We start from the raw sequence: 17,749 nt of genomic DNA on the forward strand, positions 1-17,749 counted from the left end.
ACCAGAAGAAAGCACACTCGTTTCAATATTCGTAATTATTCGATTAAGTGCCGACTCAGTAGCGCATGTGACACGTGTTGCTGTTTCTATTAGGTTGACAAAACCACAGGAGAGAATCTTCGTGTTGAAATCATGTGCGGTAGCATTATGGTCAAGAATATTAATATTAAAATCACCACTACACAGAAACAACATTCGTTCAGCGACGCATATTCTAGGATCTGGCAGAAATATTCCGTCAAATTTTTCATGTTGCCATTTGGGGGGTGGTATAACACTGAAATGATTTGATTTCGATTTTCTAATGTTAGAACTTCATAATCATCGGTAACGTCACTAACAGCAGAGTAGAAGAAAGATATCTCGACACGTAACCAGACCTTGCGTTAGTTTAGAATGTAACAGCAGCGCACTAAGAAAATACGCAGGAAGATTTGGGGAGTGGCCACACGCTGATCGAGATCACGATAGGCACGGGCCCGAGCGGTCGTGGGACTAACCCTGAAGGCAAAGGCCGTAAGCTCAAACTCGCGAAGTGGGACACGCTCCGCAAGAAGCGAGAAGAAGTGGGGCGAGGCGACGAGCCGATTACGGACGTAAACGAGTGGACCGAGACGCTCAGAAGGAACGTAGACGCAGCAACGAGCGACGTTCTGCCCGAGGCGAACCTCGAAATAATCGATAGCAGGCTCCTACACATGTGGGAAGCAAAGCGAGCCCTCCTAGAGAGATGGAAATGCCAAAGGCATAAGGCGTTGCGCAAACGCATAGCACAATTAGACAAAGGTATCGAAGAACACGCACTCCGGGTATGCAGGGCACAATGGGAAGACACGTGCAACGTCCTCGAGAGGCAGATGACCGGGGCGAGCGCTTGGCACCTTCATAGACAGCTATTAGATCCGGAGGAGACTCGGGCCGCTCAAGGCCACAAGACTCGTAGACTAGTAAGAGATTATAAAGGCGATAACTTCCTCGACGCAATACGTGACCGTCGCTTTAAGAAGGCCGAAAGCATCCAGCACGCCGAATACGACGGCGTCGCAAACGAGAAATTGGACGCGGAATTTAGCGAATCAGAAATTCGGATAGTCCTGTTCGAACTAAACACCCGATCGGCGCCCGGCCCGGACCGGATTACCAACAAGACTCTCCGCAACCTAGACGACGAGTCAATCTCCCGACTCGTGGTCTACGTCAATGAGTGCTGGTGAGGGGCTTCCCTTCCCGAAGCGTGGAAACGGGCCCGCGTTATCATAATTCCTAAACCTGGTAAGCAAGTTACGCTCGATAATCTAAGTTCGATTTCGCTTACGTCTTGCGTCGGCAAAGTCATGGAACACGCAGTTCTCACCCGCGTGACCGACTTTCTCAAAGACCATGACGCGTTTCCGCACACCATGCTAGGATTCCGCCGCAACCTATCCGCACAGGACGTATTGCTTCAGCTTAAAGACCAGATCGTAGACGACACTACCAGCTCCACTAAGGCAATTCTAGGCCTAGATACTAAAAAGGCCTTTGACAACGTTAAACACGAAGAGATCTTAGAAACAATTAGAACATTAGGACTAGGGCAAAGAAGGTATAATTACGTTAGAAATTTCCTCGCGGGCAGGCGCGCATGCGTCGTCGTCGGCGACGAGAAATCGCCGGAATTTGAGACGGGTCCGTGCGGCACGCCGCAAGGATCCGTCATATCACCATCACTCTTTAATTTAGTTCTACTCGGTCTACCCGTGAAATTAACAGAAATAGAAGGATTACATCACAGTCTCTACGCGGATGACATCACCCTCTGGGTTCCCGGGGGAGGACGTGAGGGTCACGTCCAGCGAACGCTACAGGCAGGAGTAGATGCGGTTCAGAACTACTTGCGTGGAATGGGCCTCGAATGCTCAGCTACCAAGTCCGAACTCTTGCTCTACAAACCCACAAGGAGAGGTCGTAAAACCCTGCGCGACGAAGAACGGGAATACTCCAAAACACGTATTATATTGACAGATGGTACTCCCGTACCGCACGTAGACAAAATTAGAATCCTAGGGTTACACCTGCAGGCAAATGGCCATAACGGAGAGACGGTGCGAAGACTTCGTCGTTAGGTAGATGGCACGATCCGACTCTTACGTCGCATCACGGATAGACGCAATGGTATGCGTGAAGAGTGCACGATCCGTCTCGTGCAGGCGCACGCGATAAGCCGCATAATGTATGTTTCCCCCTACCTGAAGTGGATCGGGTCCGAAAAATCCTAAGTCGAATGCGTGATCCGAAAGGCTTTCAAGAGGGCGGTCAGCGTTCCACTCAACGCGAGCACCGACAAGTTTCTACAGCTCGGACTTCACAACTCACTTAACGAGTTAATCGAGGTGCACGACGTTGCGAAATACGAACGATTATCGAAGTCAAAGACAGGTCGATGCATCCTCGAGTCGCTCGGCATCACGTACTACACTCAGCATGGAGAAAAGACGGTGGTTGCCGCCTCGGTCCGCGACCACCTGATCATCCCGCCGCTTCCCAAAAAAATGGCTGTGGCTTAGCTAAGGTTAAGCCCAGGATGCGAAGCATACTAGCCTTACTTTAGTTGTTGAACCACTGTTTAGCCTGGTGAACTGCTGTTGCTCGGCTATATTTGGTTCGGCTAGACGAAGAAACAACTCATGCGTTACTCTACTTCGCCTTCAAGAGTGGAACACGACAGCGTTCCCGTCGACCCGCCAAGGGGTGTAAGACAACGGGCTACGGCGCAGCGACTACGCACCCCGCATTGGACGCGGTGAGCGTCGAGCAACGCAGCGTTCGGCGCGGCAACGAAATGTGCGCCTGAGGAAGCGACGCACGCCTGAGCCTTAGAAACAGCTCGTTTCTAAGGCAACACCGCATTCACTAGAGGCGCTTTTGTACCGCTTTGAAGCATCGTACTCGTGGCTCAGTAGTAGCGTCTCCGTCTCACACTCCGGAGACCCTGGTTCGATTCCCACCCAGCCCATCTTGCAAGAGTTGAGCCAAAGCCACCTTGAAACAAGCGCAGCTGCTTATATACCGCCGCGACGCCGCGAGCGACGGCGCGAGTTGGAGCCCCGTTTCTCCTCTGTCGTGACGGCACGGTGTCACGTGGTCAGCCTTGAAGGCGACGCCGCGAGCGACGGCGCGAGCTGGAGCCCCGTTTCTCCTCTGTCGTGACGTCACGGTGTCACGTGGTATTAAAGGCGACACCGCCGTGCCTGAGGAGCTGGGTTGAGCTCTAGTAATATGCTTCGCATAAAACATTCACCCAGGCACCACGCCGGGAGACACAAAAAAACGAGCAAGCAACCTTCAGAAGTTTGGTAACAGCAACGAGGCGGTGTTCGTAGACGCTGCGCGATATGGAGGAGGGAGAAGCGCACACGCGATCGCGGTTGTAGACCGCACGGGTAAGTGCCTCGCGAGCGCCACGGTGACCACGGGACACACGGAGGCGGCCGAAGAAGCGGCGATATCCCTAGCACTCGTGATCGATAGCCCTAGCTGCGATCGTGATCAGCGACTCGCAGGCGGAAATCAGCGGCGTCGCGCGCGGTCGTGTCTCGCGGGAAGCGGCCCAAATTTCTGACTACGACGACTCCTCATCGCCCTCGCAAACCCAAAATTCTACGGTCTTCCTCCTCTGGACCCCGGCACACACCGATGTTCCGCTCGCGGGAAACAAGGCGGCCCACGCCACGGCTCGATGTCTCACACGCCGAGCCGCCGCTGATTATGTGGCCGCCGCCTCCGCCCCGGCGGAACGCCGCCGTATACGCGTCTCGCATCGGCCGCGCGACGCATCGGCTCCGTCAACTTTCGACAGGACCCTTGGAACTTCGGATGTGACCCTCCTGAATTTGATACTACTGGATCCCCAATATCACGAGGAACCTGTCGACAACAGTCTCGTACAGGTGGGCCAAGATTTGGACATTCTACGACAATTTGCTACTTTCGCCACGCCGCGGATAGCTAACCCTCAAGAGGGTTAGCTTTGACTCTGTCGGCGCCGGGGTTCCCCGGGACTTACCGGCGGATGGCGACCACCAAGACGGCTGGATACGACCCTACCACCATGGCCTGGGCAGAAATCGAGACTCATGGCCAAGACGAGGACCTGCCACCCACAGAAGATGAGTGTCTTTCCATGATGGCGAATCTCCGCCGGAAACGCCAGCAGAACGAGACGGCTACAAAGGGCGACGCCACAGCTGCGTCGCCCGCGTCAAACACGGCAGCTAGGAATCCCAGCCACCCCGGCAAGCCCGGCAATGCTCGCGTTGCGCTGCCGCTTAACAAGAAGACGGCAACCACCTGTCGCGCGAAGCAGACGCCAAAAAATGAATTCGGAGGATCTCATCGTGGTATTGAAGCCGCGTGTGACCCTGGACCTCATGACGGCCTTTCGGCATGGAGAAGTGGGAGCGGCAGTGGCCCACTATGTGGGTGGGGCGGCAGGAGCTGCTCTCAACGTCTGGCCGGTCTGGGACCAAAATCTCATCGTCTGTGGAACACAAGTGGTCCAAGCAGCGGACAAGCTTGCCAAGGAATTTGACTTGAAAGTGGGTGAACACTCCTTCCGCTTTCGGGGCCATGTGAAACTAAATGCTGAAGTGTGCCGAGGTGTGCTCAGTGTACGGGCTGACGAAACCTCCGCATCCCTAAAGTCTAAGCTTGAATGGCGAGAGGGAAATATTGCGTTCGTACGGAAACTTGGAGCATCCAATGTGGCGGTGGTGACCTTAGTGGGCCGGCGGTTACCTATGTGAGTGTTATCGGCACTTCTTGACAGTTGTTTTAGCAACTCCGACGTCCCTTACGCGAGCCGCAGCCCTTCTTAGGGCTCTCGGCTGACCGTCTCGCTGCTGGGCCTAGCTCCGCCTAGCATGGGCGCAGGAACGGAGCGCGATGGCGCGCGCACCTGGCGCGAGACCCACGATAACCTCTCTACTTCAACCTCTCACTGAACGGGAACCGCTTCACCCTACCCCCAGCAAACGTAAAACTCCGAGCACTCCGCGATCAGAGGACACTCTGGAAGAGACAATCTTAAATTATAACGACAGACTAACCACTTTGGAGACTAAATTCCATAATATACTCACTGCAATTGAAAAAATCAATACAGATTACACAGCCAGGAATGAAAATCTCGACAAATTTATTGAATTCGTACAAGCACACATCCAACAAACTACAATTTGGATAGCTGGAGTCACCGCAAATCATCCTAACATAGTTGCACCTGCTCGATCCGCCTCCCCACCAGCTCCGCTTAACAATGGACAATAACCCGACACGCTCCGAGTTTGAAGTGTGGCAGTGGAACTGTAGGGGGTTTCGAAAAAAGAAAGCAAACCTCCAGCAGTTTCTAGCCTCCTCTTCTTATCTCCCAGCTGTCATTGCGCTTCAGGAAACTCACGGACTAATCAGCTTCCCAGGTTATAATGTCTATCAGAACAATAAGGTCTCCCGGCCCGATACGGCAAGTCTTATGCAAAAGCACCTCACTGCCAATCACTCCCAATTCGACAGCGTCAATATAGAGCACGATTTTCTAGAAATTATTCCTCGCAAAAATAATGCATCTGGCCTTTACATTCTCAATATCTATAGTCGTCCACAAGACAAAGATCACCGCTTTGACTCCTTTTCGCTCAAGCTATTGCCGCTGCCACCCACCACCCCCTCCTAATTCTTGGAGATTTCAATGCACCCAACCATTTGTGGGGCCACTCCGTTTCTACTCCTAAGGGCAGAGCCCTATGGATCCACATGCAAGGCCACAGACTCACATTACATAACGACATCGATGCACCGACCAGGCTAGGCAATAGCGTAGCTAAGGACACCTCCCCCGATCTTACGCTTACACACAGAATCCAACACGTCACATGGCACAACTCGCAAGTTAACCTCGTTAGCGACCATTACATCATTACCATCACACTACAATTCAAACACAAACCCTTTGCATCCAAACGCCCCAGCCTTACCAATCGGGACAATTCTCGAGAGGCCCACCAGATATCAGCTCCCGCAAACATTCAAGACATCTCAGAATGGGTTCACCGACTACACTCAGAGGCCCAGACGCACACTACCACTCTGCCCCCCGAAACCGCTCTCACTACAGTTGATTCCAAGCTTCTACACATGTGGAAAGCCAAACAGTCCCTTCTCAAACGGTGGAAGAGGCAACGGTTCAACCGAAAACTAAGACTCAAAATTGCCAAATTAGACCTCCAGATCCAGGAGTACGCCACACAACTGGCCTACCAGCAGTGGGGCCAGGTATGCGACACTTATTAGACCCTACCACATCGCGCTCACACCACAACCATAGCATAAACAAACTGCTACATGAAAACAAAAACAATCTCGACGGATTCTTCGACGACCTCCGCCATAAACATCTGCCTCCCGCTCAGAAGTATGACATGCCAAAATATACTGGCGAACCCAACGAACTACTTAGCGCCGCTATCACGGAAGCAGAGGTTCGCCATGCCCTCGCCACCCAGCGCACAATGTCAGCACCAAGCCCCGGCCTTATTAACAATAATATGCTCCGCAATCTAGACGACAACTCTGTCACAGCCATCACGGCGTACTTCAATCACTGCTTTGGCACTGGCACCCTCCCTAGTTCGTGGAAAGATGCCAGGGTAATTTTTATCCCAAAGCCAAACAAACCACTCAACACTTCTAATCTCAGGCCTATATCACTAACCTCTTGTCTATGTAAAACACTCGAACACGTAATCCTCAACCGACTCAGTAAATACATGGAAGACAACAATCTTTATCCATCAGAAATGGTAGGTTTTCGAAAATCTCTCTCATGCCAAGACATCATGCTTCGAATGAAGCATGACATCATTGCACCCAATAGCAGTCTAGATACGCAAGCAATTCTCAGTCTGGACCTCCACGGAGCCTTCAATAACGTTTCACATTCCGCCATCCTCCGAGAGCTTAATCTTATTGGGGTTGGCGGAAAGACATATCACTACATATCTACCTTCTTATCCAACCATACCACAACGATACACACAGGCACAGAGCAATACCTTTCATACGCTTTAGGTAGCTACGGCACGCCCCAAGGCTCAGTGCTGTCCCCTTTTCTTTTTAATCTTTCTATGATGCCGATGGCGCAAGCATTGCGGTCTATTCTCGATCTCAAGTTTTCACTATACGCCGATGACATCACTCTTTGGACGATTGGCGGCTCCGATGGAGAGATTCAAGACACTCTACAGGCCGCAGCAGACGCCGTCGTGGCTCATGCCGGGGCTAATAATCTCACATGCTCCCCTCAAAAATCCGAGCTACTGCTTCTGCCATCCCACCGGGGGGCCGGAAAACACGTCTAGTATACAGGTCATCCTAAACCACATCCCCGTTACTAGAGTGGACAGGCTCCGGGGGCTCGGTTTACACATTCGAAGCAACCGGCTCAACACATATACCCTACATACACTCCACACCACAGTCAATCACACCCTGCGCCTTCTAGGGCGAGTCTCCAATAAACATGTCGGACTAAAAGAGGCCGAACTTCGCTTGATTCAGGCCTTCGTTATCAGTAAGATTACATTCGCAACACCATATCTACATTTCCTTAAATCAGAATCAGAGAAGATCGACACTCTTTTACTCAAAATATATAAATTCGCTCTGGGGGTCCCCATACGTACCTCCACTGAAAGGCTAATGCTTACTGGAACTTTTAACACACTTACTGAACTCATAGAAGCCCACCTCACATCCCAATATAGCAGACTTTCTAACATCGCAACAGGTCGACACATTCTACAAACTCTTTCTATCACTCCGGCACCCATCGTCAAGACTAAAATACACCATTCCACATCACATACACGAGAACTTCTGCATCCCCCCACTTCCTAAAAACATCCACCCTGTGTATCACAAACAGCGCAGGAGGCAGCGAGCAAAGGCTCTCCAAAAACAATTCTCCACCTCTAAAGACGTGCTCTATGTTGATGCCACCGAATATGGGAACAGAAATCATTACGTAATATCAGACATTAACTGTCACGGCCAGGTCGCTGCGGCCGCCTTCATTCCTGGCTCTTCCTCGGAGGAGGCGGAGGAAGCGGCCATAGCCCTGGCCCTCACAATCCCAAATTCCATCAGTTATCGTTAGCGACTCCAAAGCAGCCATACATAACTTCGGAGCGGGTAGGGTCTCTAAGTCAGCTCTTTCTCTCCTCTTGGCCCATCCTTTCCATCAAACTGTGGCATTATTCTGGACTCCCGCGCATGCGGGCCTTGCCGCAAACGAGGCGGCTCATGCCAGTGCCCGAGGATTTACAGTGCGGGCTCAGGCATCATATGTGTCGGACCTCGCCACGGAGGAGGCGCCGTTTACAGCGCGGGATCAACTTATTACTTACCACGACATCTGCACACACTGCCGATTAGACTGCTTAACCTTTCCGCCACTCATGGGCAAATTCCCGCGGAGGTGTGAAGTTCTGTGGCGACAGCTGCAGACTCGCACCTTTCCGTCCCCTTACCTCCTCCACCGCATTCATCCCGCCATTTACCTTTCTCCCTCTTGTAAATTCTGTGTCTCTCTCCCAAAGTAGACTTAAACCACGTCACGTGGGGGTGCCCTAAGCTCCCCCTTCCCCCTTTCCTCAAGCAATTAATATTTAGTGATGAGCAGTGGGAGGCTGCCTTGCGCAGCCCCAGGCCCGATCTTAAGGGGGCCATCCTGGAGTGGGCTGAGAGGATAAAGGAGGCCTACTTCAAGTAGTTCCTCCCCCCACCCTCTGTCCCATTGCCCCATTTCCTTTAAAGAGCGATTAATAAAGTTTTTCAACATTATCATCATCATCCCCGCCTGCTGCATATGTGGTACGATGGGGCACCGCGTGGACAATTGCCCCCACCCAGTCGTAGGACGGTGTGGCTACTGCGGCCAACACGTTGGAACTTCGGACCAAGGCCTGGTAGGACACGAGTGCACCCCGACATGCATGGTCTGCGGAGGGACCCACCTCACTGGCTCAACAAATTGTGTTGGCAAATTTCGGAAGCTACAGCGACCAGGTCAACCTACACAGCAACAAAGGGGTCAACCACTGAAGACGGGCAAGAAGGGACACGTCACCCAGCAGGGCCACGTAACCCCGACTAAAAAGAAGACGGGCAAGTCCGGGCGAGCCAACCGAAAGCAACCAACCTTCTCAGAGCCAACATGTAAAGTCCGGGACCAGTGCCAAGCCGCCAGCCTTCAAGGCCGAGGATTTTCCACCGCTTGGCAACAACCCTATTGCAATCCTGGTGAGCAACTGGGCGGGGGTTGCCTCTACTTCCTCTCAACCTTGCCCGACCCCCATGGTACTGGAGCTGAGAAAAGAATTAAAAATTCTCAGAAGACAGAACGCGCAGCTGGCAACTAATTTCAATGCACTGGAAAAGGCTAGGGCAGAGCCGCTTGTTCCAGGAACAATGGATGACGGGGACGATTCGGCGTCTGTGTGCTCGAGCTTTGCTCCGATGTCACGTTCCCCTGTAATCGCTAACTTGGAAAGCCGCATAACGGCCAGAATACATGGAGCGAATATGCGACGAATAGTCGGCGTTCGACGCACGGCGGTGTACGCGCGACGCGCGGCGGCGGAGAAAACGTCGTTCGCCGCCAATCTAGCTGGCGCAGAAAAGTTCGTCGGGCGTCGACGATACCGGAAGCGGCAAGCGAGCGGCGCCCCAAAGGGCCCGTACATGGTCAGTCCGCCCGTCCGTTCCGCCCTCGACCGCCCGCGTGCGGAAGCCCAAAAGGCGGAAGGTGTCGCAAAATTCGATGCACGCTCAATCCGCACGAGCGGAACGCACGCGCACTCCTATTGGGCGACGCGGCCTGTTGACAGCTGGCAACCGTTCGGCGGAGCAAAGGTGTTCAAGGTTGGCAACGACCTTTGACAGCAGACGACACTGGCATATTTTTGCAGATGTGATTTCAAGTTTCCGCGTCCCGGTGAAAATGTGACTCTAGGCTGCCACATTCTGTTCTGCAGCCGTATGTGTTGCATTGGCACCGTCATCCTTCTTCGAAACATTGCACAGTCGTCTTATCTGCGCCACCTTTTACAGACGTATTGCAATCGCATCACGTCGCATCACGCGACGTATTCTCGGATGATTACTTTCAGTGCGCGCTGCTTTGGCTGGTTGAACAAAACCTCTCTAATTATCCAACGTGCTGAGTTCTGCGTCACGCGAAACTGATAGTGTCGCCGGAAGCGTGGTGGCGCGGTTTGTGTAGTGCTAGTGACAGCTTGCAAGAATACGGAACACACGCACATCTGTCGCGGAATGCATTTGCGTAGGTCGCCAAGACGCACCTTTTTACTACTGAGCACACGTGTGAGGCTCCGAGTGCAGCTTGCTGATACGCTTGCTCGTGCTTTTTTTTTCACTCTGCCAACTTTATGAGAGTGCTTAAAGCAGTTGGATGCATGGAATGCCTTTTCCTTTTTTACAGATATAAAGGCACCAAAGATGAGGCATGAAACATGCACCTTAGAAATTTAATACCTGCTGCTTGTAAACTTTCCAAACAACATATAACCTTAAATGATGTGCTCAGCGATGAATGAAGTTCTCACCGTGTGCAAAAAAAGTTGTGCATAAGTGGTTAACTTCATGCAGCAAGGAATTGAAGGTTAAGCAGTGAGTGTGCAATTCATTATGACTGGCTTAAAGCAATATGTATGTATAGCGGTGACCTTATGCAGATATATGTATACTCATGAGATATGTTTCCAAGGGGAGTATTTATTTGAAAGCATATAATTTACATGGTTGATAAGAAAACTTATTTTGAGTTAAATCGAACAATTGCATTCTTTCTTGCCAGCCTTGCGTAGGTCGCCGAGACACACCTTTTTACCACTGAGCACGCGTGCGAGGCTCTGAGTACAGGATACGCTTGCTCGTGCTTTTTTTTTCACTCTGCCAACTTTATGAGAGTGCTTAAAGCAGTTGGATGCATGGAATGCCTTTTCCTTTTTTACAGATATAAAGGCACCAAAGATGAGGCATGAAACATGCACCTTAGAAATTTAATACCTGCTGCTTGTAAACTTTCTAAACAAAATATAACCTTAAATGATGTGCTCAGCGATGAATGAAGTTCTCACCGTGTGCAAAAAAAGTTGTGCATAAGTGGTTAACTTCATGCAGCAAGGAATTGAAGGTTAAGCAGTGAGTGTGCAATTCATTATGACTGGCTTAAAGCAATATGTATGTATAGCGGTGACCTTATGCAGATATATGTATACTCATGAGATATGTTTCCAAGGGGAGTATTTATTTGAAAGCATATAATTTACATGGTTGATAAGAAAACTTATTTTGAGTTAAATCGAACAATTGCATTCTTTCTTGCCAGCCTTGCGTAGGTCGCCGAGACACACCTTTTTACCACTGAGCACGCGTGCGAGGCTCTGAGTACAGGATACGCTTGCTCGTGCTTTTTTTTTCACTCTGCCAACTTTATGAGAGTGCTTAAAGCAGTTGGATGCATGGAATGCCTTTTCCTTTTTTACAGATATAAAGGCACCAAAGATGAGGCATGAAACATGCACCTTAGAAATTTAATACCTGCTGCTTGTAAACTTTCTAAACAAAATATAACCTTAAATGATGTGCTCAGCGATGAATGAAGTTCTCACCATGTGCAAGAAGGTTGTGCATAAGTGGTTACTTCATGCAGCAAGGAATTGAAGGTTAAGCAGTGAGTGTGCAATTCATTATGACTGGCTTAAAGCAATATGTATGTATAGCGGTGACCTTATGCAGATATATGTATACTCATGAGATATGTTTCCAAGGGGAGTATTTATTTGAAAGCATATAATTTACATGGTTGATAAGAAAACTTATTTTGAGTTAAATCGAACAATTGCATTCTTTCTTGCCAGCCTTGCGTAGGTCGCCGAGACACACCTTTTTACCACTGAGCACGCGTGCGAGGCTCTGAGTACAGGATACGCTTGCTCGTGCTTTTTTTTTCACTCTGCCAACTTTATGAGAGTGCTTAAAGCAGTTGGATGCATGGAATGCCTTTTCCTTTTTTACAGATATAAAGGCACCAAAGATGAGGCATGAAACATGCACCTTAGAAATTTAATACCTGCTGCTTGTAAACTTTCTAAACAAAATATAACCTTAAATGATGTGCTCAGCGATGAATGAAGTTCTCACCGTGTGCAAAAAAAGTTGTGCATAAGTGGTTAACTTCATGCAGCAAGGAATTGAAGGTTAAGCAGTGAGTGTGCAATTCATTATGACTGGCTTAAAGCAATATGTATGTATAGCGGTGACCTTATGCAGATATATGTATACTCATGAGATATGTTTCCAAGGGGAGTATTTATTTGAAAGCATATAATTTACATGGTTGATAAGAAAACTTATTTTGAGTTAAATCGAACAATTGCATTCTTTCTTGCCAGCCTTGCGTAGGTCGCCGAGACACACCTTTTTACCACTGAGCACGCGTGCGAGGCTCTGAGTACAGGATACGCTTGCTCGTGCTTTTTTTTTCACTCTGCCAACTTTATGAGAGTGCTTAAAGCAGTTGGATGCATGGAATGCCTTTTCCTTTTTTACAGATATAAAGGCACCAAAGATGAGGCATGAAACATGCACCTTAGAAATTTAATACCTGCTGCTTGTAAACTTTCTAAACAAAATATAACCTTAAATGATGTGCTCAGCGATGAATGAAGTTCTCACCATGTGCAAGAAGGTTGTGCATAAGTGGTTACTTCATGCAGCAAGGAATTGAAGGTTAAGCAGTGAGTGTGCAATTCATTATGACTGGCTTAAAGCAATATGTATGTATAGCGGTGACCTTATGCAGATATATGTATACTCATGAGATATGTTTCCAAGGGGAGTATTTATTTGAAAGCATATAATTTACATGGTTGATAAGAAAACTTATTTTGAGTTAAATCGAACAATTGCATTCTTTCTTGCCAGCCTTGCGTAGGTCGCCGAGACACACCTTTTTACCACTGAGCACGCGTGCGAGGCTCTGAGTACAGGATACGCTTGCTCGTGCTTTTTTTTTCACTCTGCCAACTTTATGAGAGTGCTTAAAGCAGTTGGATGCATGGAATGCCTTTTCCTTTTTTACAGATATAAAGGCACCAAAGATGAGGCATGAAACATGCACCTTAGAAATTTAATACCTGCTGCTTGTAAACTTTCTAAACAAAATATAACCTTAAATGATGTGCTCAGCGATGAATGAAGTTCTCACCGTGTGCAAAAAAAGTTGTGCATAAGTGGTTAACTTCATGCAGCAAGGAATTGAAGGTTAAGCAGTGAGTGTGCAATTCATTATGACTGGCTTAAAGCAATATGTATGTATAGCGGTGACCTTATGCAGATATATGTATACTCATGAGATATGTTTCCAAGGGGAGTATTTATTTGAAAGCATATAATTTACATGGTTGATAAGAAAACTTATTTTGAGTTAAATCGAACAATTGCATTCTTTCTTGCCAGCCTTGCGTAGGTCGCCGAGACACACCTTTTTACCACTGAGCACGCGTGCGAGGCTCTGAGTACAGGATACGCTTGCTCGTGCTTTTTTTTTCACTCTGCCAACTTTATGAGAGTGCTTAAAGCAGTTGGATGCATGGAATGCCTTTTCCTTTTTTACAGATATAAAGGCACCAAAGATGAGGCATGAAACATGCACCTTAGAAATTTAATACCTGCTGCTTGTAAACTTTCTAAACAAAATATAACCTTAAATGATGTGCTCAGCGATGAATGAAGTTCTCACCGTGTGCAAAAAAAGTTGTGCATAAGTGGTTAACTTCATGCAGCAAGGAATTGAAGGTTAAGCAGTGAGTGTGCAATTCATTATGACTGGCTTAAAGCAATATGTATGTATAGCGGTGACCTTATGCAGATATATGTATACTCATGAGATATGTTTCCAAGGGGAGTATTTATTTGAAAGCATATAATTTACATGGTTGATAAGAAAACTTATTTTGAGTTAAATCGAACAATTGCATTCTTTCTTGCCAGCCTTGCGTAGGTCGCCGAGACACACCTTTTTACCACTGAGCACGCGTGCGAGGCTCTGAGTACAGGATACGCTTGCTCGTGCTTTTTTTTTCACTCTGCCAACTTTATGAGAGTGCTTAAAGCAGTTGGATGCATGGAATGCCTTTTCCTTTTTTACAGATATAAAGGCACCAAAGATGAGGCATGAAACATGCACCTTAGAAATTTAATACCTGCTGCTTGTAAACTTTCTAAACAAAATATAACCTTAAATGATGTGCTCAGCGATGAATGAAGTTCTCACCATGTGCAAGAAGGTTGTGCATAAGTGGTTACTTCATGCAGCAAGGAATTGAAGGTTAAGCAGTGAGTGTGCAATTCATTATGACTGGCTTAAAGCAATATGTATGTATAGCGGTGACCTTATGCAGATATATGTATACTCATGAGATATGTTTCCAAGGGGAGTATTTATTTGAAAGCATATAATTTACATGGTTGATAAGAAAACTTATTTTGAGTTAAATCGAACAATTGCATTCTTTCTTGCCAGCCTTGCGTAGGTCGCCGAGACACACCTTTTTACCACTGAGCACGCGTGCGAGGCTCTGAGTACAGGATACGCTTGCTCGTGCTTTTTTTTTCACTCTGCCAACTTTATGAGAGTGCTTAAAGCAGTTGGATGCATGGAATGCCTTTTCCTTTTTTACAGATATAAAGGCACCAAAGATGAGGCATGAAACATGCACCTTAGAAATTTAATACCTGCTGCTTGTAAACTTTCTAAACAAAATATAACCTTAAATGATGTGCTCAGCGATGAATGAAGTTCTCACCGTGTGCAAAAAAAGTTGTGCATAAGTGGTTAACTTCATGCAGCAAGGAATTGAAGGTTAAGCAGTGAGTGTGCAATTCATTATGACTGGCTTAAAGCAATATGTATGTATAGCGGTGACCTTATGCAGATATATGTATACTCATGAGATATGTTTCCAAGGGGAGTATTTATTTGAAAGCATATAATTTACATGGTTGATAAGAAAACTTATTTTGAGTTAAATCGAACAATTGCATTCTTTCTTGCCAGCCTTGCGTAGGTCGCCGAGACACACCTTTTTACCACTGAGCACGCGTGCGAGGCTCTGAGTACAGGATACGCTTGCTCGTGCTTTTTTTTTCACTCTGCCAACTTTATGAGAGTGCTTAAAGCAGTTGGATGCATGGAATGCCTTTTCCTTTTTTACAGATATAAAGGCACCAAAGATGAGGCATGAAACATGCACCTTAGAAATTTAATACCTGCTGCTTGTAAACTTTCTAAACAAAATATAACCTTAAATGATGTGCTCAGCGATGAATGAAGTTCTCACCATGTGCAAGAAGGTTGTGCATAAGTGGTTACTTCATGCAGCAAGGAATTGAAGGTTAAGCGGTGAGTGTACGATTCACTATGACTGGCGTAAAGCAATATGTATGTATAGCAGTGACCTTATGCAGATATATATATATACTCATGAGATGTTTCCAAGGGGAGTATTTATTTGAAAGCATATAATTTACATTGCTGATAAGAAAACTTATTTTGAGTGAAATCGAACAATTACATTCTTTCTTGCCAGCCTGGGTGGCCAATATGTTGCCACCTTACTACTTAACATACTTAATTTAACATTTCAAGAATGTACAAACATTACCAAAGGGCACAAAATAAAGCAGTACCTTGACAGGCACGCTCCCTCTCTCACCCATGGCACCAAACAAGGATGTTCGACTTGACACTGTTTGATACTGTCAGCATCATACGTGCGTGTTCTATTTTGATTGCTCTACATATAAAAAATAAGCTCTACTCAGGTTATATGAGTTAGTTGGGCATGGGCTGCATGTTGTTTATGCATTTATGCAGTAACAACCTAGCTAGCTCATGCACAGCCATATTTTAGGAAAATGAAAAATGCATAGCATAACATAAACAGCTGGCCAGTGCCTGTATTTATTTAAAGCAAACCGAGATTATGAAGTGTAGCTTAGCAGTGAGTTCAGTGACCTCTTGTGGTGTAAAAAGGTTGATGTAGTTAGTAGTTTTGTGTTTGTCTTTCTTAATTAGTTGCTGTTTTAACATGCACATGACAATGAAATGAAGGCACGTAGGGTAGAAGACAGGGCCACACAAAAAGTGAGGAAACATTCATTGCCATTTTTTTATTTCCATAACAAAGCAGCGAATAGTTCCTTAGGTTCAGTTTTCTGAATAATGCACAAGGTGCTCTGCCTAAAACTGAAAGATTGTAGTGTTCTATTACCTATTCACTATTCGGGTAGCCAAATGAATGATACTCCCATTAGCACTGTGAGAGCACAGAAATTTGCAGTCAAGAGGCCGTAGTGGCTCAGCCTCTGGGCCAAATGTAAAATTGTTCCAAAAGAAAACATGCATACTGGTGAATTGGGTATGCATTCACATCTACTACTCAAATGCACACATCACAAGTAATCTTTCATTCCTTGGCGCATTTCTCACCATTGTACAGACTTTGTTTCAGCGCTGTGTGTGTGCAGCGATATAACTTGGCAAATCAAAGCTGTGGTTATTCAGTACACTGAAAGCAACTTTGCGTGTGGGTTAGCTAATATAATGCTCCTACATATGGGTCAGCTTAGTATTATCAGCCGCTTTGTTTACTAGTTCACTGTTACGCCTGAACTATACGGTGCCACTGGACAATGCTGTATCCCTGCAGGCACGCTAGAACAGCTTGGCTATGCACAAAGAACCCTTTACATCACACTTAAATTAAGGTGGTGTAGATTTGTTGTCACACTGTGCTTGTAAGCATAACTGCCGAGCATTCAACGAAGTGTTTGAAATGTAATGGTGGATGCTCAGGTTTGCAGGTGTGAGATTTTACACTTATAGTGCAAGGACACACCGATGAACAGGAAGGATACGACACAAATGCTCGTGTTGTGACCTCGCAGACACAATGCAAGTAGTTTTCTGTGGTTTTCAGCTATAAACATGTGAAGCAATCGGTAAATTCAAAACTGTATTAAGTAAACTGAGACACCATGAAAAGCAACATAACACTAAGGTGTACACATTTTTTTTTCACATCAGCTCCTTGTGGTGCAGGTCAAATATGTATACACGCTATATCTAGCTGAAAACAGCATGCATCACATTTAGAGCTCAGAATGTTCAAGGCAAAAGATTTTTAATGTGTCAGACATACATATGGTACCCTGTGCAATGCTTTGCACACAGATAGCTATGCTTGGCACAACTTGAGTAGCACATTCATAAGGGACTACTACATGCAAAATCCGTTTTGAACCTCTCCTTTTATATTCTACCCTCCGACAGACTGGAATTTTTCTTTATGAAGTACAGACTGGAATTTTTCTTTATGTCAATGTTTAAAAGGCAAACAAGTTTTTGTCATAACAGGTCTCAATCTCCCCCACAGGGCACTTATTGCATGTTCTGAATGAAGCATTAATTGCCGATGGTATATCTTCTATTGAGAAAATGGTTTGTTCGACATAGTTTTACCCGTTTATTTTTGAACTTGCCCACAAGTTCTCTGCCCTACTTGTATATACCTCCTTCAGTACTGGTATCTGTGCTGTGCCTTCATTAGCGCAGTGAATGTTGTGA

General features: G+C 46.9%; 1 protein-coding gene across 1 annotated transcript in view; it reads right to left on the reverse strand.

Moving 5' to 3' along the window:
• The window catches only part of LOC126536560 (neprilysin-2-like), a 128,965-nt gene extending 124,774 nt beyond the window's left edge, over positions 1-4,191 (reverse strand). Inside the window, exon 1 of the mRNA XM_055072826.2 lies at positions 4,046-4,191. Within this exon, the coding sequence (XP_054928801.2) occupies positions 4,046-4,092 (47 nt within the window). The 5' untranslated portion in view covers positions 4,093-4,191. The remainder of the gene's footprint in view (positions 1-4,045) is intronic.
• Between the last annotated feature and the right edge of the window lie 13,558 nt (positions 4,192-17,749).

Source organism: Dermacentor andersoni, chromosome 3 (genome assembly GCF_023375885.2).
Source record: "Dermacentor andersoni chromosome 3, qqDerAnde1_hic_scaffold, whole genome shotgun sequence".
Lineage (NCBI taxonomy): Eukaryota > Metazoa > Arthropoda > Arachnida > Ixodida > Ixodidae > Dermacentor > Dermacentor andersoni.